Source organism: Pistacia vera, unplaced genomic scaffold (genome assembly GCF_008641045.1).
Source record: "Pistacia vera cultivar Batoury unplaced genomic scaffold, PisVer_v2 Contig351, whole genome shotgun sequence".
NCBI lineage: Eukaryota > Viridiplantae > Streptophyta > Magnoliopsida > Sapindales > Anacardiaceae > Pistacia > Pistacia vera.
This window is the reverse complement of record NW_022196170.1, coordinates 1602434-1624282: the sequence shown is the minus strand read 5'-3', so window position 1 is coordinate 1624282 and position 21849 is coordinate 1602434. Positions and strand designations below refer to the sequence as shown.

The 21849-nt window shown below is 35.7% G+C and overlaps 2 protein-coding genes and 1 pseudogene across 2 annotated transcripts; all 3 read left to right on the top strand.

Annotated features, from left to right (window-relative positions):
- The first annotated feature begins 1290 nt into the window (after positions 1-1290).
- On the top strand, positions 1291-3849 carry LOC116139440. Its single transcript, XM_031425106.1, has 3 exons — positions 1291-1855; positions 1971-2176; positions 3333-3849. The coding sequence occupies exons 1-3, from the start codon at positions 1472-1474 to the stop codon at positions 3412-3414; spliced, it is 672 nt and encodes a 223-aa protein (XP_031280966.1). The 5' UTR covers positions 1291-1471; the 3' UTR covers positions 3415-3849.
- A 45-nt stretch (positions 3850-3894) lies between these two features.
- Positions 3895-5385, top strand: LOC116139507 (annotated as a pseudogene).
- A 2563-nt stretch (positions 5386-7948) lies between these two features.
- Positions 7949-10442, top strand: LOC116139506. Its single transcript, XM_031425165.1, has 5 exons — positions 7949-8254; positions 8426-8941; positions 9358-9375; positions 9477-9965; positions 10428-10442. Exons 1-5 carry the CDS (start codon positions 7949-7951, stop codon positions 10440-10442), a joined length of 1344 nt encoding a protein of 447 aa, XP_031281025.1.
- The last annotated feature ends 11407 nt before the right edge of the window (positions 10443-21849 follow it).

Genomic DNA, 21849 nt, shown 5'->3' with positions numbered 1-21849 from the left:
CGAGTCCAAGCAAATGTTTTTATGAAAAATTTATTTAGAATACAGGTTTTTAGATTCCCACACGGCACGTCTCGGCCGCCTGAGTCTCATAGGTGCGCCCGGAGCTTATGAGGTAGGGAGGGTCGAGGCGGGTCGTGTCAAGCCCACTACTAAAAGAACAGACAATTTGATTCTTTGACTGTTTTATACATAAACTTATGTTTGTTACATCATAAGGATATTCATTTCTACTCGTGCAATGTTTGCAGATTTATCTGCGTCTGAAGATGTGTCAATATGGTCTACACTATGGCGTGTTGTTAAAGGCTATCTATCTTGTAAAGAAACTGGACCTTTTATCTTCTCTTCCAACTTGCAAAATTGGGATACAAAGTTTGAGGATGTGTATCTTATATATATGCTTTATTTTCTTAATTGCAGGGGTTCTGTTTAAATGGTCTACACCTACGTTCGTTTTTCACAGGATTTGTTGTCTTCGAGGCAATATCATGTTTATGCTATCTATTACTTGGAGACGGGTTACGGAATTCTATTAACTGGAGACTTGCACTCGTATTTTATTTCATTTTGCTCAGTTCGTGACATTGATTGGCATGATCATCGGGAGATGTTCAGCCTCTTTCTTTTTCAGTTCTCTGTTTTATTATCACGCTATGCTTTTGTTTTTGAACCTAAGATCGAGATCTTAATTAGTGGAGCGGTTTTGCGACTACTCTGTTATACCTTAATAGTTACTGAGCTCCTTTTCGAAAAGAAGCCATCCAGTGAGCCTAGTAAGCCAAATCACCTGCGTGTGCAAATTGATGAGGACCATCATGAAAGTTTTCAGAGTGATTTCTGCAGATTACCTGATGACCTTGCCTCCCGTGTGTCAGAAACGGATCGTCATGTTCTCCGGCATGATCAATCACAAGATATCCAAGTGTATGAATTCATTCTCGAGTGATAATATGTTTACAACTGAACCATATAATCAAACGTATAAACAGACAAAAAATATATGACATAGTAGTCATTTTATATAAATCTTACTTATTTGTTTGTGTGGTTGTAAGTATAACATTATTCATTTTGAAAACCTTTTTTATGTTAAATTATCGTTTGAACTAAAAGCTAAGCCTTTTAGGTCAAACAGCAATGTAATATGTTGAGAACGAATGTATAGTATAAAATTTACTATTATTATAGCATTTGATTTGGGATATCAAAACAAGGAGCTTACTTATTCTTCTTTTGTCTTTACCATGCAGAGGGTGGATGAAGATAAGGTTTGTTGTTTGAGTACTTAAACCAGAAAGTGACATTTAGAATGTTTAAGAATTTTTGGACCTTTCTGGTTCTTATACTTCTTTTGTCTTTTATCATAGGATGGCAGGTTACCCGGTAACAAGTGCTCAGTTATGGTATATCTCCACCATAAATATAAAAAACGGGCAATTGCAGTATTATTTCTTATTTTGGAGGCAATATCATGTCTGTTGGATTTCACTGGGAAAGGCAAGCTTGGTTTCATTGTGGCTGCATTAGTCTTGGCGCTATTGGTTTTTTTTTCCCAACGTTATGGGTGTATTTTAAGGAAAGATCCACCAGATTACCAGATGAGAGACCAATTGCGAACGTGGAGCTTTTATTTTCTGGGATCCAATTACTTACAACACTCCTTCACCTTACTTTCGAACTGAAGGGTGTGTATGATAAGTATAATCTATCATTTTTGCCGCTAGCTTTTGCTTTTTATCGTGTTTTCTCTGCCGTCTCTGCCTTCAGAATGGAACATGAAAATGGTATTCATAATGCGGCTGATCCACCAGCTGAAAATCAAGTCAACCAGCATGATGGATCACGAAATATTATGGTACGGAGCTTGATTGACTTGGGTTGTTTCCTCTCCATTTTAATGAGAGTCCTACTTACTTTGTTAGATCAAGGAAAAATAAGATATGAGCACAACCGTAAATATCTTCTTCCAGGTACATATGACAGTGACAGGAAAGCCTTTGAACATGGTGATTGATTTGACAATGGTTACCTGCTATGAACAACTTTTTAGGAAACTGAGGGATGAAATGTCTCTAGCTGAGAAAGTGCTGTGGGGAGACAGACCCAGATGGGATGTACTCTACCTTGACATTTCCAATGCAGCACATTACTTGCGCGAAGATGAAATTTCTTGGGGGTGAGTGCTATTTGCATTGTCATTTATTTACGTGTCTCTTCTTTCTCTTTGTTATTGACCTTCTTATTCTGGGGGAGCCATGAACTGCCTATAGCTTTAGTTCTGGGGAGCCATTATGGTCTTGTTTTCATTGAAACTAACCAATGCAGGTTTTGTAATGAGAATTTAGAAAGCATAGAAAAAGAGAGGCTAAATTTTCTTAACGTTTCTCTTAGCAAACAAACGATAAGCAACTGNGCACAATGGATTACGAAATATTATGGTATGGAGCTTGATTGACTTGGGTTGCTTCCTCTCAATTTTAATGAAAGTCCTACGTGCTTTGTTAGATCAAGAAAAAAATAGATATGTGCACAATCATAATTACCTGGTTTTGCAGTTAATTGAATTATGTGTCGTAATATTGTAAGATGAACGCGAATGATTTGGTGTGTCGAGTCCACCTAAGTATTGTTTTGGGTTTGTTAGATGTCAAAATTTTCTCAGCCCCCTGTCCTAAAACTTTTTTACTAAATTATGAAATACACAGAATTTTACTGAATGAGAGCAAATTAGGATTATTTGCTAGAGGCATCACACTTGTAGAAAATTATTACATGAACAAAGACTTATACTTAGTCTGTCAATTTACATGAAAATATTTGATAGAGGTAAATATCTTCTTCCAGGTACATATGGCAGTGACAGGGATGCGTTTGAACATGATGATTGATTTGACAATGGTTACCTGCTATGAACAACTTTTTAGGAAACTGAGGGATGAAATGTTTCAAACTGAGAAAGTGCTGTGGGGAGACAGACACAGATGGAATGTACTTTACCTTGACATTTCCGATGAAGCTCATTACTTGCGTGAAGATGAAATTTCTTGGGGGTGAGTGCCATTTGCATGTCATTTATTTATGTATCTCCTTTCTCTTTGTTATTGATCTTCTTACTCTGGGGGAGCCATGAAATGTCTATAGCTTTAGTTCTAGAGAGCCATTTTGGTCTTCTTTTCATTGAAACGATCCAATGCAGGTTTTGTAATGAGAATTTAGAAAGCATAGAAAAAGAGAGGCTAAATTTTCTTAACGTTTCTCTTAGCAAACAAACGATAAGCAACTGTAGACTCAAGACTGCAAATGGGTTTGAGGGTTTCATTTGAATATTGCAGTGAATTCTGCATGGCTGCCAGGAAAATATTCATCTCCCGAAAAGAAGTCCGTAAAGAGCTTGATTTACATTGGAGCTGTTAAACGTACGTGTCTCTCAAGATGCTGCGGAGGTGCTGCTGACTTGGAAGTGCTGAATAGATTGATGAGGTGGCAGCTGGAAAAAGGTATTTCAGTTACTGGTGGAATGAGTCAAGTTTCTGAAGTTGGAAATTAGAAATTAAGATTATTAACTGCAATTAGTGTAATCATGCTTGTTAACTGCTGTTCTTATTTTCCTGCAGCACTTTTTTAGTATATTGTTTGTTGAATTTACTTGTATAAATTGCACTTTCATTCTAACAAGCGCTTTAGAGCGCCTGCTTTGCGTCGGAATATATTTCAATTCTTCTTTTGGAGACTGCGTTGTGGTATTGTCTGGCCAAGCAGATATGAGATAGTTATGTTGTGATTTGATTTACGTCTAGTATGTTGTCCTTCCGACGCCATGTTTTGGTTTCGCGACGATGGGATAGTGCAACGACGTGCTGAAGTTTTCTCTCTCGTTGTTGTCACATTACTGCAATGCGTTTCGTTGATTCCCCAGCTCTTCCCTTGCGCCGGCAGACAGCTACTGATGTTTCAGAAAGACTGGCAGTTCCAACAAGCGCTTGCGGACATTTGATGTTCTAAAGAAGATATCATATAGCATAGCATTAAATAGATTTTAATAAAGGGGTGATCGGGTTCCCTGTATTTTTTAAGAATCGAAATAAGAATTGGAATCAGAATCAAAACCTTAACAACAGTTCCACTTCAGAGTACATTAAAAAATTTATTTACCCCCAAAATTTTATAAAATGACAAAAAACTCTTAAAAACTTACAAATACCCCCCACCTAGCATTTGTTAAAAAAAATAAAATTACAAATATATTATAAAGCCTTCAGGTTTTCCAACTCCAATTCAACTTTATGGAAACTAAGAATTTCACATTACAAATTACAATAATTCGTTGAAAAATTACAAATTCAACGTCAAAAGAATTTAAAGTACATATAATGTTTATGTATATAATATTTATATATCTTTATAACAAAGATAGTTCCAGTTCTGTTTCCGACTGTTGCAGTTCGGCACAATGTAAATTCCAAATTTTTGAAATTGGAACTTACCCATTGACCGTGGTTCCAGGTAGAAACTGAAACCAAACCTCGAGTACCTATCAGCTCTGATTCTGATCGGTTCTTTTGAACATCTCTAGATTTTATGGTTAAGTGATAATGTAAGATTGGGTAAAACTTTAGCCCAAAAGCTGAGGAGGATGAAGAAGCCCAACCATATATATATACACATCATAAGAAACCACTAATCTTTAACTATATGGGACAAATACATCCTCCCAGCCACAACCAGCTGAACCACATATAAATACATCACTAATATTTCACGATATGAGACAAATATACCCTCCTAGCCAAAACTAGTTGAAGGAAAGGCTTAAACCAAGATTGACACCCATGTGCCTCCAGTCCTGAAGCAAGTTCCTGCTCAGGCTCTCTCTGCAGCTCAACAGGCTCCAGTGGTGGCTCGATCAGTGGCTTCTGAAGTGAAACGAGCTGGCGTGGTGGACACAGGCTCAGTAATCGCAAAATCTGTTTACACCAAGTACGAGCCAACAGCCAAGGAGCTCTACTCCAAGTACGAGCCAAAAGCCGAGCAATGCGCTGTGTCAACTTGGCGCAAACTCAACCAGCTTCCACTCTTCCCTCAAGTGGCCCAAGTTTTCGTGCCCACTGCTGCCTATTGTTCCGAGAAGTACAACGAAACGGTGCTTAGCACCGCAGAGAAGGGATACAGAGTGTCCACTTATTTGCCGTTGGTCCCTACCAAGAGGATTGCTAAGGTGTTTAGCAATGAGGTAGCTGAATCACAGCCTCTGCTTTCTGCTGGACATGAAACTGATGTTTCTGTGCAGTGACCATCTTTTTTAAGTGTTGATGGGTTGTTCTTATTTTGTGTGTGTGTGTCTCCCATCAAAAATGTTTTTATATTTATCAAAGTAATAGATTTTGATGAAATATAAGGTTTTTGTTCTTATGAATTCTATACATAATGGATTTGCTTCTTTTATAAATTTGTTTTGTCATCAGGGATCCAAGATTCTTACATTATTTTGCCCCTTGGAATCTCATTAGCACAAGTTGGGGTTTTTACATGTGGTTCTATATTATGCAATACCACTGTAAATTGGGAGGCAAAGGAATTAGGATTATTCCTTTCCCATCTGAATAAGGTGAAAACATACCGTCAAACCATACTGCACTATTGCTGTGGATATTTACACGAAAAAGAAAATCTTTAAAAGAATACACGCTAAAGGCGGCAACGTAAAAGCTTATAATTTTCTGTTTGGTTTCTGGGAAAATTTTCTATAGCCAACAAACAAAATAAGAAAACAAACCACGAGATTAAAGATCATTACTTTAAGCTCCACAGAAATTATGAGCTTTTCAGGTGAAAAGCAAACCGAGTTGATTTTCTGTTGGTGTGCTCAGAAAAAAACTACCTATTCGAAGGAATTATAGATGTTGGTGGGTTTCTGGAGATTAATGAAACTTTATTTGTCTTTATAGGAGAAAAATTCTGAAACAAATCGTGTAAACGTACGGTGGTGGTGAAAGGGCGTTCTTGACACGTCGCGACACGTTATCTGTGGGGTTTTTGCGACATCAACGCTGATTCTTTGACGACTTAGACGTGTATAGGAATTGGGGAATTGGGAAGTATTACAATAATTAAAGAAATAAAAAAAACAAAAGCAAGTCGCGGACAATTGCTTTTTCTATTATGCTGAGAATTTTTTTTTTCAACTTTCCATATGTAGCTTATTTAAAACCAATCAAAAGCTTATTATGCAAGAGCTAAGCATCTTCTTTCTTGCTTCCATGAACCTTCCATAAGTCAAAAGCTTATTATGCAGGAGCTCAGGTATCTTTTTTCTTGCTTCCTTGAACTTTCCATATATATATGGCTTGTTTAAATTCAATCAAAAGCTTATTATGCAAGAGCTAAGGCATCTTCTTTCTTGCTTACTTCCGATCATTATTTTCCTTTTGTCAACATTTTTCAGGAGAGCTGAGAATCTGAGACGTGGGAGAAGGGATTCAGAATATCCAGCTTGTCGAAGGAAGCAGCAGTAATTTGCAGACAGATCTTACCGACCAGGATTCCATGAGGGTAAATGTCCTTTACTCTTTTCATTTGAATGTGCTAATATACAGTCACATTCAAATGAATCATAACTTTGTGTTTTTTTTTTTTTTTTAATTACAATTTTGTATATCGGTTGGGATCATTTTTATTTTACACTAATATTTATTGTAGAAGTATTAAATATTAATTATATATGCGGCGCTAACTCTGGTCCGGTTTACCCCTCAAACCCGGTTTTGCAATTGGCCCGAATTGGGCCGCTGTTGGACGGAATAGTATTGAATCGCAGGTCCAACCGGCAACTTCTTCATTGATTCTGGTGCCAATCACCCCACCTGACACTACCATCAGCATCACTTTCATCTCTGCATCAAAACCCCCGTCATCCTGAAGTCCTGTTGGCCGCCTATTTTTGTTGTCGCCATTGTCCCCTTTCAGTTTCCTGTCCAGATTGGAGGGTTTTTTTTGCTGTATTTAAAACCTGAAGGGACTTCTGTGTAATTTATCAGGCGTATTTCTGTTAAGTTTAAAACTTATTGGATCACCGTGAAAAGTGAGAACCGGCTCCTTACAAGGTCAAGGGGCCGTCCGGTTTTCTAAGTATTGTATTGTATTAGTCCAATAACATATGAAAAACAGAAAAAAAAAAGTCAATCGATTTCATTAAGTGTACAAAGAATGTTTAAGAAATTTTACAACAAATATTTTATGTGTAATTAATTTTGATCTCTAAATATATAGGGTTTTTTGCATCTCATTATTTTTTTATGTAGGAGAAAAGTATCATAAATTATAGCTTGTTTTCGTCGAGCTTGACTCATTCGACAATATATATAGGTAGAACGCATTTAATGTTGATCATTATAGGGAAAAAAAAATTGGTGTAGGAATACACATTCGAAAGCAGCTTAAATGTTAACTAGAGTTTTTAGTTTAAAATTTTTGTATGTTGTTCTTTTCACTTACATATTTTGCATGTAATTATTATGCAGAGTGCAGTTTCAGTTCCAGTTCTAGTTCCCAATCATGAACATCAAATGTCTGAAGATGTGTCAATATGGTCTACACTGTGGCGTGTTGTTAAAGGCTGTCATGTCAAGAAACTGGAACTTTTATCTTCTCTTCCTCTTTAATTTACTATACTTACAAAATTGGGATACAAAATTTTACACCGTTTATTATCCGTTAAAAAATTATAAGACTTTTTTATTCAATTAGTTGAGGATGTGTATCTTATACATATGCCTTTATTTTTTCTCAATTTCAGGGATTTTGTTTAAGTGGTCTACACCTACATTCGATTTTCACAGGATTTGTTGTCTTCGAGGCAATATCATGTTTATGCTATCTATTAATTGGAGACGGGTTGTGGAATCTCTTAACTGGAGACTTGGGCATGTATTTATTTCTTTTTGCTCAGTTCATGACATTCATTGGTATCATTAAGACATCAAATGCTTTTACCATTAACCGACATAGTGATCCTGTGGTTATGGGCATCGTACTCTCTGTTCAGTTCATTGTTTTCTACTCATGCTTTTCTTTGGAACCTAAGAACAAGGAAACAATTAAAACAGCATCGGTTTTCCGACTAGTCTGCTATACCATATTAGTTGTTTCGCTCAGTCTCAGAAAGGTTTTCCGCAGACCACCCGATAGCCTTGCCTTCCTTGTGTCTGAAGATGTGTCAGTATGGTCTACACTGTGGCGTGTTGTTAAAGGCTGTCATGTAAAGAAACTGGACCTTTTATCTTCTCTTTTCCTCTTTAATTTACTACACTTGCAAAATTGGGATGCAAAGTTTTACACTGTTTATTATCAGTTAAAAATTTGAAAGACTTTTTTATTCAATTATTTGAGGATGTGTATCTTATATATATGCTTTATTGTCTTATTACAGGGGTTTTGTTTAAGGTGTCTATACCGTTCGTTTTTCATAGGATTTGCTTTCTTCGAGGCAATACCATGTTTATGCTATCTATTAATTGGAGACAGGTTATCGAATCCATTGATGGAAGACGTGGGCTTCTATTTATTTATTTTTACCCAGTTCGTGACATTTATTGGCTTCATTGAGACATTAATGAGCACCATACATAGTGATGCTGTGGTTATGTGGACCTTGCTTTCTTTTCAGTTCGTTGTTTTATACTTATGCTTTTCTTTGGAACCTAAGAACAAGCAGTCAATTATAATAGCATCGGTTTTCCGACTAGTCTGCTATACCACATTAGTTGTTTTGCTCAGTTTAAAAGAGAAGCAACTTAGGAAGCTTGATGACCTGCGTGTGCAAATTGAAAAGGACCAACATACAAGTTTTCAGATTGATTCCCGCAGATCACCTGATGACCTTGCCTCCCGTGCGTCAGATGTGGATCGTCAAATTCTCCGGCATGATCAACCACAAGATATCCAGGTATATGAATTCATCCTCTTGCAAACTTTCTTTCATGACTAAAGCACAATCAGTGTAGGGCTTCAAATATAATAAATGACTTGCCTGGAGAGCGACCTATATTCTTTTCTAGATAAATTCTCTAATAATTTATGAGAAAACATTTTTCATTTGCCTTGATCACTAAATACACACGATAACAGTTCCACTCAAGTGAAATGTAAATTTATTTTTTACTCATTAATGTGTGATTCAAACTTTAAAAACTTTTGTTATGTTAAATTATCGTTTGACCTTAAAGGTAAGCTTTTAGGTCAAACGGTAATGTAATATAGTGAGCTTGTACATGTAGTAGAAAATTTACGATTACTATAGCATTCGATTTGGGATATCAAAACAAGGAGCTTACTTATTCTTCTTTTGTCTTTACCTTGCAGGGGGAGGATGAAGATAAGGTTTGTTGTTTGAGTACTTAAACTTGAAAGTGACATTTAGAATGTTTAAGAAATTTAAATTTTTGGTTCTGTTTCTTATACTTAAAAGTCTTTTATCATAGGATGGCAAGTTACCCGGTAACAAGCGCTCACTTATGTTATATCTGCACTATAAATATAAGAATTTGGCGCTTGTAGTATTATTTCTTATTTTGGAGGCAATATCATTTGTATTGGATTCCATTGGGAAAGGCAAGCTTCGTTTCACTGTGGCTGCATTTCTTTTGGCACTATTTGTCTTTATCCCAACGTTATGGGTTTATTTGAAGGGAAGATCCACCAGATTACCAGATGAGAGACCAATTGCGAACGTGGAGCTTTTAGTTTCTGGGATCCTATTACTCACAACAATCCTTCACCTTATTTTCTTACAGAAGGGTGTGTATGACAAGTATAACCTATCATTATTGCCGCTAGCCTTTGCTGTTTTTCGTGCTTTCTCTGTCGTCTTTGCCTTCAGAAAGGAGCATGAAAATGGTACTCATAATGCGGCTGAGCCACCAGCTGAAAATCAAGTCAACCAGCTGCACGATGGATTAGGAAATATTATGGTATGGAGCTTGATTGACTTGGGTTGCTTCCTCTCAATTTTAATGAAAGTCCTACGTACTTTGTTAGATCAAGCAAAAAATAGATATGTGCACAATCATAATTACCTGGTTTTGAAGTTAATATGAATTATGTGTCGTAATATTGTAAGATGAACACAAATGATGTGGTGCGTCGAGTCCACCTAAGTATTGTTTTGGGTTTGTTAGATGTCAAAATTTTCTCAGCCCCCTGTTCTAAATTTTTTTACTAAATTATGAAATAGAGAGAATTTTATTGAATGAGAGCAAATTAGGATATGTGCTAAAGGCATCACTCTTGTTGAAAATTATTACATGAACAAAGACTTTTACTTAGTCTCTAAGGGTAAATATCGTCTTCCAGGTACATATGAGAGTGACAGGGAAGCATTTGAACATGGTGATTGATTTGACAATGGTTACCTGCTATGAACAACTTTTTAGGAAACTGAGGGATGAAATGTTTCAAGCTATGGAAGAGGTGTGGGGAGACAGACCCAGATGGAATGTACTCTACGTTGACATTTCCGATGAAGCTCATTACTTGCGTGAAGATGAAATTTCTTGGGGGTGTGTGCCATTTGCATTGTCATTTCCTTATGTATCTCTTCTTTCTCTTTGTTATTGATCTTCTTATTCTGGGAGAGCCATGAAATGTCTATATCTTTAGTTCTAGGGAGCCATTTTGGTCTTTTTTTTCATTGAAACTAACCAATGCAGGTTTTGTAATGAGAATTTAGAAAGCATAGAAAAAGAGAGGCTAAATTTTCTTAACGTTTCTCTTAGCAAACAAACGATAAGTCACTGTAGACTCAGACTACAAATGGGTTTTTTTTTCGTTGATGGATTTGATCATTTTGATTTTACTGGCTTTCATCTGAATACTGCAGTGAATTCTGCATGGCTGCCAGGAAAATATGTATCTACCGAAAAGAAGTCCGTAAAGAGTTATACAGGAGATGGGAATCTATGCCAAGAACCAGCGAGAGAGGATCGGAAAGAGCTTTATTTACATAGGAGCTGTTGAACGTGTGTCTCAAGATGCTGCAGAGGTGTTGCTGACTTGGAAGTGCTGATTAGATTGATGAGGTGTTTCAGTTACTGGTGGAATGAGTCAAGTTTCTGAAGTTGTTAAACTAAGTGGTTGCTAGAATTTAGACATTAAGCTTATTAACTGCTATTAGTGTAATCATGCTTGTTAACTGCTGTTCTTATTATATTCCTGCAGCACTTTTTTAGTATAAATTGCACTTTCATTCAATGAAATTTGTAATTTGTGTTGGAGTTCCATACCAACTAAGCACGCTCAAGTCTATTGGGTTATAAGAGGGAGTAATCCTCCCATTCAATAAGGCCTTATTGGGTGAGAAGTCAGACCCACCTCAAATTCTATCATGGTATCAGAGTCCAGGTTCAGTTGAGGAGTTAGAGTCAGCAACTACCTCCATCAACAGGCATGACCCAACATATGGGCTTGACTATGAGGGGGAGTGTTGGAGTCCCATACCGACTAGGCACGCTTAAGCCTATTGGGTTATAAGAGGGGGTAATCCTCCTATTCAACAAGGTCTTATTGGGTGAGGAGTCAGACCCACCTAGAATTCTATCAATTTGCAGTCTATTTTCTTCCTGTTTTTGCTATCATTATGTTGTTGCTCTTGTGTTAAACAACAACAGTAGCAGATATTTCAAATATTCTAACAAGTGCTTTAGAGCGCCTGCTTTGCGACGGAATATATTTCAAGTCTTCTTTTCGAGACTGCGTTGTGGCATTGTCTGGCCAAGCAGCTATGAGATATTTATGTTGTGATTTGATTTACGTCTAGTATGTTGTCCTTCCGACGCCATGTTTTAGTTTCGCGACGATGGGATAATGCAACGACGTGCTGAAATTTTTTCTCTTGTTGTTGTAACATTATTGCAATGCATTTCGTTGATTCCCCAGCTCTTCCCTTGCGCCGGCAGACAGCTACTGATGTTTCAGAAAGACTGGCAGTTCCAACAAGCGCTTGTGGACATTTGATGTTCTAAAGAAGATATCATTTAGTATAGCCGGAAATGGCCATATCGGCGCACGGCGACCATTTTTTGCCTGTCGTTCATCGTTCTGGTGGCGGCGGCAATTGCCGGTGGCCGGTGGGTGGGGGTGGTGGCTTGGGTGAGCTGTAATTTATTTTGAATTTAAGGGTAATTTTGTCAAAAAAGTTAATTAATTTGGGTAAAATAGTAAAAGTCATATTCATGTAAATAAATTTAAAAATAAAGATATTATTGTCTTAAAATTTTATTAATAAATGATATAATTGTAAAAAAAAAATTACTCTATTAATCTTAGAATATCTAAGAAAATGGTAATAATCATATTACCTCAAATATTACTGATAGTAATTACTATTGGTATCAGAATCTTATATTACTTGACAATTAAACGTGGTAATCAAATAATATAAGATAACATAATTACAGTAATCTCACATTATCCCCAACCCATCGCCCCCAAAGGGTTATGAATGGTTGATCGAACACAATAAAACAAGCTGACACTTGTTGTAGTGATAATCATCTTGGAAGCAATCTCAATTGTATTGGAGTCTAGAATTATTTGACACAAGCAAGTTGAAGATCATCATTGTTTCATTTAGATTATTACAAACTGGTTTTGCCATTAACACATCCAGATCACAAACTCTCAGCCGAATTCAAATTGAAAATTTGTTCTCTCTCAAATCCAGCTCATTGGTAAATTCATTCATTCACAATTAAAGGCCCCAGCAACCTCTATTTTGCTGCTATTTTTTCTCTAGTCCACACTGTAATTTATTTTATATTGTTCACCTTTGATGAAAAGTTTTCTAGATTATGCAGGGCAGTACAGGGGCGGACCCAGCCCTTCGAGGGTAGGCCTACCCTCACATTTAAAAAAAAAAAAAAAAAATTTGTTTATATAGCCTCATAAAAAAATACAATTTATATATATATATATATATATAGGTCTATTTTTGGATTTTAAAAAAATAAGAAATATTATACATATATCCAGACTCATAAAAAACTTGTTATTAATATATATATATCTCACACTTATATCATATTAAAAGTTTAAAACTCTCTCCACTATTTTCTATGCTCATCTGTTTTTTATGATTTTATCTCTAAAATTCTTTATTCTCTCATTTCTCTTTCACTTTCTTTATGTTATTTGTTCTTAAAACTTTTGAAGACTGAAATTGTTGAAGCTTTCACTCATAAATGTGCCATAATTAGCTTTAGTTTATTTTAGGGTTGAATCATGAATATTTTTTTTGAGGTTTTTTATTCTAATTTGATGGAAAAAAGCATGGATCTTGTGAGTTTGTTTTGTGTTTAAGAATGTTCCTGCTTTCCCAAATTAAACCTTAACTGTATTTTACTGAACGTTATTCTTCACTCTTTACCCACTACTTTCTTACATTTTAAATGTTATCGTTTAGCTGCTCAAAATCATTAAAGAAGTTTGAGTTATTATCTATGTTTATACTAAGAAATTTCTTTTTTTTTTATTAATTCATATTAAAAGTCAAGACCACGTTGACTTAATTTAAGTTTTGGTTTAATTCAGTTTAGGTTAGGCTTAATCAAAATTATGAAAATTTATATTATAATCTTTGGAAGCCAAAAAGAAAAAAAAATTAAAAAAAAAATGAGAAATAAGAAATTTGTGTAGAATATTTTTGATGGATTATGTTTGTTATAAACTCTTTCAATTATAATGAATTTAAATAGATCGTTATATTCTCGTGATCTTTCGCTCCCTTTAATTGAAAAGGTTTTTTAACATAAAAATGTTACTGTGTTTCCTCGTTACTATTTGCGCTGCTGCTTTATTTTCAGAAAAGACTAAACTGTAAAGCAAGTCATGGTCAATTGTTTTGCTCCAATAAATTATAAGGAAAATAAGGATTATGCTCAGAATTTTCCCTGTACTTTCCGCATATAGCTCAATCAAAAGCTTACTATGCAGAAGCCAGGGCATCTTCTTTCTGCTGGAAAATTTTCTATAAGCCAACAAAACAAAATAAGAAAACAAACCACGAGATTAAAGATCATTACTTTAAGCTCCACGAAGAAATTTATGAGCTTTTCAGGTGAAAAGCAAACCAAGAGTTTATCTTTCTGTTTGGTTGCTGAGAAAAAACAGTACTTCTTCGAAGAAATTAACGAAACTTTGTATTTATTATAGGAGAAAAATTCTGAAACAAAATCCGGTGTAAACGTACGGTGGCGGTGAAAGGGCGGTTTTGACACGTGGCGACGCGTTATCAGTGGATTTGCGCGACATCAACGCTGATTAGTTGACGACATTACAGTAATTAAAGAAATAAAATAAACAAAAGCAAGTCATGGTCAATTGTTTTTTCTATTATTCTGAGAATTTTTTTGAACTTTCCATACAAATAATACAAAATCAACCAAAAGCACTTTTTTTGATGCAAGAGCTAAGGCATCTTTTTTCTTGCTTCCTTGAACTTTCCATAAATCAAAAGTTTATTATGCAAGAGCATTTTTCTGGAGAGCTGAGAATCCGAGACAGGGGCAGAGAAGGGATTCAGAATATCCAGCTTGTCGAAGGAAACACCTGTAATTTGCAGACAAATCTTACCGACCAGGGTTCCAGGAGGGTACATGTCCATTACTATTTTATTTTTATCTTTCTATGTAGACTTCTTAGTATTTGAGATTTTGCTAATATACAGTCACGTTTAACTGATCATATATATATATATATATATATATATATATGGGTTGGGATCTATTTACGTTAACATTTTTATTTTACAATAATATTTATTGTAGAAGTATTAATTAACGTGTAATGCTATACTTACAATTGAGTTGCATAACTGAGTCATACAAACAGATAAAAAATAAAGGATAAAATAGTTATTTTACATAAATTTTATACAATTTTTGTCCGTTTATATAACTCAGCCGTCAGTTGTAAACAAAACTATTATTGTTAATTATATATGCGGCGCTAACTCCAGTCCAGTTTACCCCTCAAACCTGGTTTTGCAATTGGCCCAGATTGGGCCGGCGTTGGACCAATAGAATAGTAACGAATCGCAGGTTCAATTGGAAACTTCCTCTTTGATTATGGTCGATTCTGATGCCAAACACCCCACTTGACACCACCATCGACATCACCTTCATCTTCACATCAAAACCCCCCATCATCTCGAAGTCCCATTGGCTACCTATCGTTGTAGTTGCCACTGTCTCCTTAGCGGTTTCCTGCCAAGATCATAGGGGTATTTTTGCTGGATTTAAAACCTGTGGGGACTTACATGTAATTTATCAGAGATATTTCTGTTAAGTTTTAAACTTGCTAAATCACCGGGAAAATTAAAACCGGCCCCTCACCAGGTCAACGGGCAATCTAGTTTTCTAAATATTGTATTGTATTAGTCCAATAACATATGAAAAAAAAAAAAAAAATCAATCGACTTCATTAAGTGTACAAAGAATGTTTAAGGAGTTTTACAACAAATATTTTATGTGTAATAATTTTGATCTCTAAATATATAGGGTTGTGAATGGTTAATCGAACACAAAAAAAGAAGCGTTGAATCTTGATCACCCTCTTGGAAATTGATAGATCAAAGCAAGTCAGGGTCAATTGATTTATTTAATTATGCTGGCAACTTTCCATAATCAATTAAAAGCTTATTATGCAAGCTTGAGCATCTTTCTTCTAGCTTACTTCCGCACACCATTTTCTTTTTCTCACCGTTTGTTTGGAGAGTTGACGGTGTGTTTGACTGAATATCCACTCATCTTACTTCAAGCTTCTTATACTTTCCAGGTATAGTATTGGTTGGCGTGAGAATATAGTGGATATTGAAGTCATTGATTAGGAACCCAACCGGGGAGTCTTTTCACTTACATACTTTGCATTGTGTAATTATTATTCTTTTTTTAATGATTATTGAATTAATTTTATATGCCTAAATGTGACAGTAAATTAATTTAAATTGTTCTGAGATATGTTTCCCCTGTCTGTGATTGAAGCACAGTAGATATGGATTCATATAAATATGTACAATTTTTTCTTTTGTTAATCTTAATGGGTGCAAGAAACTGTAATAGAATTTAAGGCGGAGCTATTTGGATAAAAATCTTGAAGAGAATGAGTCTGGGGAAACGGGACTCCTATATGGAAGGGCAAAAGACCAGAATCTAAGGTTTCGGTCGAGAACCAAACAGGTCATTGATCATGAAGATGCTGAATAGGTACATTAGTCAACATAATGTAGACGTAAAAATTTACCTGTACGAAAGGGGGGTCTGATCCCCTGAGGTTGAGGCCACCAGCGATCTGCTGTACCTACACACGTAGAGAAACACACGCGTGAAGCGAACGGGAAACACCGGGGTGGTGTTTGCCGTAGGCATTCCGACGCTTAAGTCAGCAAGGCTGAAAGACTAATATAGTGAGAGTTAGGGAATAGAGAGGTTACCGGAAGTCTAGTCGGAGACTGTGACTACGACGGTGATGTAAAGCTCTCAAGTAAGAGCTTCGGGTGTGAAGGTGTAATGTAGTGTCTTTTGTGAGAGGGCTGGCCTCTACTTATATAGTGACTGTCTGGTCTCCCAATCCTGGTAGGAGTAGAAGTCCTAATGTGACTCTGATGCAAACCCTAGAAGAATTAGGGCCGTGGTAAGCTGTCTTTCCAGTGTCCGGATAGAAAAATGATTCTGATCAGGAAAGTAACTTCGAGTAGGAAAGTGATCAGGAACAGGAAAGTGACTTCGAATAGGAGATCGAACAGGAACAGGTAAGTGATCAATGGGGGCCGTGGGCTTTGAACTCGCCTATTGGCCCAGGAGGTGAGCTGGAACTGGGAGGCCCGTGCCCAGATGGTTTGGGTCGGCCGTATCTCGTATCAAATAGGACTAATCTGGCTTGAGCCTCTTTAGGACTGGGCCTGGTCTTTTCTTCATTAGTGGTCCTGTTTTCCTATTTGGGCCAAGGACGATTTTTGGCCCTAACACATAAAATGACAAAATATGATATAATCAACGCTAATAATCTGATAAAATAAATTCTGTCGTTTTAAATTAAATAGTACTGGTGAATGGCAATTCGAATTTAGAAAATGGTGGACTTCAGCATCTGAATATTCAATTACTGTAATAAAAGCTTACCTTTACTCTTGTATTTTACCCTGCAGGGGAAGTTGCAGAGTGCAGTTCCATTAGGTGATGAGCCACTACTAAAAGAATAGACAATTTGCTTCTTTGACAGTTTTCTATATAAAATTATGTTTGTTACATCATAAGGCTATTTATTTCTACTCGTGAAATGTTTGCAGATTTATCTGTGTCTGAAGATGTGTCAGTATGGTCTACACCGTGGCGTGTTGTTAAAGGCCATCTTGTACACAAAGTGGATTATCATAAGCCTAGTGGTTCAGATGGCTTGGGTGGGTTGTAATTTTTTTTGAATTCAAGGGTAATTTTGTCAAAAAAGTTAATTAATATGGGTGAAATTGTAAAAGTCATATTCATGTAAATAAATTTAAAAGTAAGGGCATTATTGTCCTAAATTTTATTAATAAGGGATAGAATTGTAAAACAAAAAAAAAAAAATTACCCTGATAATCTTAGAATACCTAAAAAAATAAAGGTAATAAACTTATCTCCAACATAATTAACAGTAATTATTATTAGTATTTTAAGATTATCAGAATCTTATATTATTTTACAACCAAACGTGGTAATCAAGTAATATAAGATGACATAATTTCAGTAATCTTACGTTACCCTCAACTAAATGCCTCCAAAAGGTTATGAATGGCTAATCGAACACAATAAAACAAGCGACACTTGCTGTATTGATAATCATCTTGGAAGCAATCTCAATTGTATTGGATTCTGGAATTATTTGACACAATCCAGTTGAAGATCATCATTGTTTAATTTAGATTATCACAAATTGGTTTTGCTATTAACACATCCAGATCACAAACTCAGAGCCGAATTCAAGTGAAAAATTTGTTCTCTCTCAAATCCAGCTCATTGGTACATTCATTCGTTCATTCACACTTACAGGCCCCAGCAACCTCTATTTTACAGCTATTTTTTCTCTAGTCCACACTATAATATATTTTATATTGTTCACCTTTGATGAAAAGTTTTCTAGATTTTACATGGCAACACGTAAAAATGCATACTTCCGAGAACGTTTTTCAAAGATTGCTGCTATGAGACTATCAATATGTTCATCACTTTGTAAGTTATGGCTTGTTTAACTGTTTGTGACAGCTAAAGATATAACAAATGAAAATCGATCTTATATCATTATTATCTTTTGTTTTACAAATGTTGTCTGTTTATAGGTTTAGGACGTGACTTTTTGGGCTGCTGCTTTATTTCCAGGAAAGATTAAACTGTAAAGCAAGTCATGGTCAATTATTTTGCTCCAATAAATTATAAGGAAAATAAGGATTATGCTCAGAATTTTTCTTGTACTTTCCACGAATAGCTCAATCAAAAGCTTTTACTATGCAGGAGCTAGGGCATCTTCTTTCTTGCTTATTTGCGATCATTATTTTCCTTTTCTCACCATTTTTCTGAAAAGCTGACGGAGTCTTTTCACTAAGAATCTGATGCATGGGCGGAGTAGGGATTCAGAATATCAAGCATGTCGGAGAAAACAGCTGCAATTTCCAGCCAAGTTTAATCTATAAGGTAGCACACGTATTACCTTTTAATTTTTTTTTTCTTTTTACGTAGACTTCTTAATATTTGAGATTTTGCTAATATACAGCCACATTACATTCAAATGATCATAACTATTTTTTTTTTTTTTTTACAATTTTATATATAGGTTGGGATCTATGTACGATAGCATTTTTATTTTACACTAATATTTATTGTAAAAGTATTAATTATGTATGCAGATTGTTTAGATCAAGGTCAATAACTTAAAAAAATATTGTCTTTTTATAAGTTAAGTTTCAAATTTTAAATCTTTAGTTCTTATATCATGTTAAGTTATCATCTTAGTACATTCTACTAAATATGGTATATTTGTATTAATCAATAACTCAATTGGTTTTGTTTGTTCTGAGTCTGTGCGCTCTGATTGGACGCTTGTGCCCGTTTCTCTTTTTTGTTTGGTTTGAGCTTGCGAGCTCCGTTAGGGCACCTGAGCCCATCTCCCTCCTTTAGTTGGAGCATGCATGCTTCATTTTGGACACCCATTCCCATCCTTTTGTCAATAAGATGAGCACACATGTTTTAATCTTCTTTTGACCTCTTTTGAAGGTATGTCTCTAGTTTTATATATAGTTTTTTTTTTCTTCGATGAAATCTACCTTTTCCCCAAAAAAAAAAAAAGTATATTTCTTCTAGCTCACTTCCACACATCATTTTCTTTTTCTCACCATTTTTGTGGAGAGTTGACGGCGTCTTTGAATGAATATCCACTCATCTTTCTTCTAGCTTCTTATACTTTCCGGCTATAGCATTCGTTGGCGTGAAAATATGGTGGATATTAAAGTTGATTGGAGTATGTAAAGAACAAAAGAACACTTGCTGCAGCTTTTATGAGGGATAAAAAACGAAAATGGCAAATCAAAATCATAAACAGGCCCAAAACACAACTCTTCCCTCCACTTTGCTTCCCCCAGTCCATTAACATCACCTTTGTTATGCCTAAAAAGTTAGGGCTGATGTGGACTGTCGTCAGCAAGAGCCAATCAGGATTCAAGAAAGATTTTGTGTCGTTCAGACACTGTCACGTCGCGTAGTGATGAGAGAAGTATGATTTTTGTCAGCTCAGCAGATGAATGTCAGGCTTGCGATTGGCCAGGAGTTATTCATCTGCCCAAGCCCTATACAATTTGAGGATATTTCTTGTGCAAATAACCAATAGGATGTAAAGAAGAACTTGCATAACACCTACCTACTTGTAGACTCGTAATCATTACTTTGAACTCTCCCACTATAAATAGAGGACACCGTTCTTATTTACGGGATTGGCTGATCTTAGTTTAAAAATAGCTTACACATATTCTCTCTAGATTGTAACTCAGCTCGCCACACGTGACCTGACTGTACTCATCTATTAATACAATAGTAGTGGACATAAGATTCGCTTTTGAGCATCCGAACCCCTTTAAAAATCGCTTCCCATTTATTCTCTCGTTTTATATTTTCCTATCACGTGTAATTTCTAAGTCTTTTTAGCACTTTGCACGTGTGAGTCGTTGGTATTAAAATCAAGTATCAACAACCTTCATCACCACTCTCTCGGTCTTTGGTGATGGAAGGCCTATGACGTTGCCAAAACGACACCGTTCATCTTGACCGTAACCCACCATCTTCTTCTTCCACCACCCTTCCCACTAACTTATCAATCAAAAAATCTACAGAGACCAAATTCCAACGCCTCATATATGAACACCCTTTCATCATCCTTAGTCGATCTTCCTACTGCATCATATTTGTCTTGGAGGTAATGTCATATTTACAGTATCTATTAACTGGAGACTTCCCCTCGTATTTTTTTTCTTTTTCTTGGGATCTTGTCATTGGTTGGCATTATTATGAAATCATTATTAACCGACATAGTTATCTTCTGTAGATGTTCTTCTCTTTTGTTTAGTTGATTATGTTGATGTGTGATTTTGACATAATGAAATACACATATGCAAATTGCTATAGATTTACAGGTGAGATGATTATGGTGAAGTGATGATATGTGCTTGAAGAAACATAAATAAAAAAGTTGACAAGAGAAATTTTTAAAGTGGTTCAGATGCTATGAGCAAGATCTACGTCCATTGTGGTTGTATTAATGGCTTTCTCTTTGATCGTTACTGAAACATACAAAGAGAGTGATCACTCGAGATTACAAGAACAAAGTATTCTAAAAGAATGACAAGCCATTCTCTTTCTAATAATGTTTCTTTTCTATTTTTTCTGTAAATCAGTGTCGTTGCGTATTTATACTCTTTTCAACTCAATGTAAAAAGTGCTTTTACAAGTTGTCCCGATTTAGTGAATATCTTCCATCATCTTAATTCTTTCATCTCTATCCTCAAATTTAATGAAGTTGATGTAGTTGTCTACGCAAAATATCCCCCTGCGTCAGTTTAAGGTTCAACAGTTAATCTGGTTTTGTCTTTTAAGTGTTTGTTGAGTCCTGGTTGGTAGAGATGTCTGCTGAATTCTGATTGGAGGAGATGATGTCAGCATATTATTTAGGCATAGAGATTGTTAAATGCTCACACTTTCATTTGGTATTTAAGAACGAGAGGTTAAATTTTGTTGCATCGGTTTTTCCCACTAGTCTACTGTATCATATATTACTGTATCCCAGGATTATCATAAGCCTGGTGATCCCCTTGACCTGCGTGTGCAAATTGATGAGGACCATCATGAAAGTTTTGAGAGTGATTTCCGCATATCACCTGATGACCTTGCCTCCCGTGTGTTAGAAACGGATCGTCAAATTCTCCCGCATGATCAATCACCAGATTTCCAGGTATATGAATTCATTCTCATGCAAACTTTCTTTCATGACTAGAGCACAGTCAGTGTAGGGCTTCAACTATAATAAATGACTTGCCTGGAGAGTCCTTTTCATGATAAATTTTCAAATAATTTATGAGAAAACATTTACTATTATATATGTATAGTTAAAAATTTACTGTTATTAAAGCATTCGATTTGGGATATCAAAACGAGGAGCTTACTTATTCTTCTTTTGTCTTTACCTTGCAGGGGGAGGATGAAGATAAGGTTTGTTGTTTGAGTACTTAAACTAGAAAGTGACATTTAGAATGTTTAAGAAGTTTAAATTTTTGGACCTTTCTGT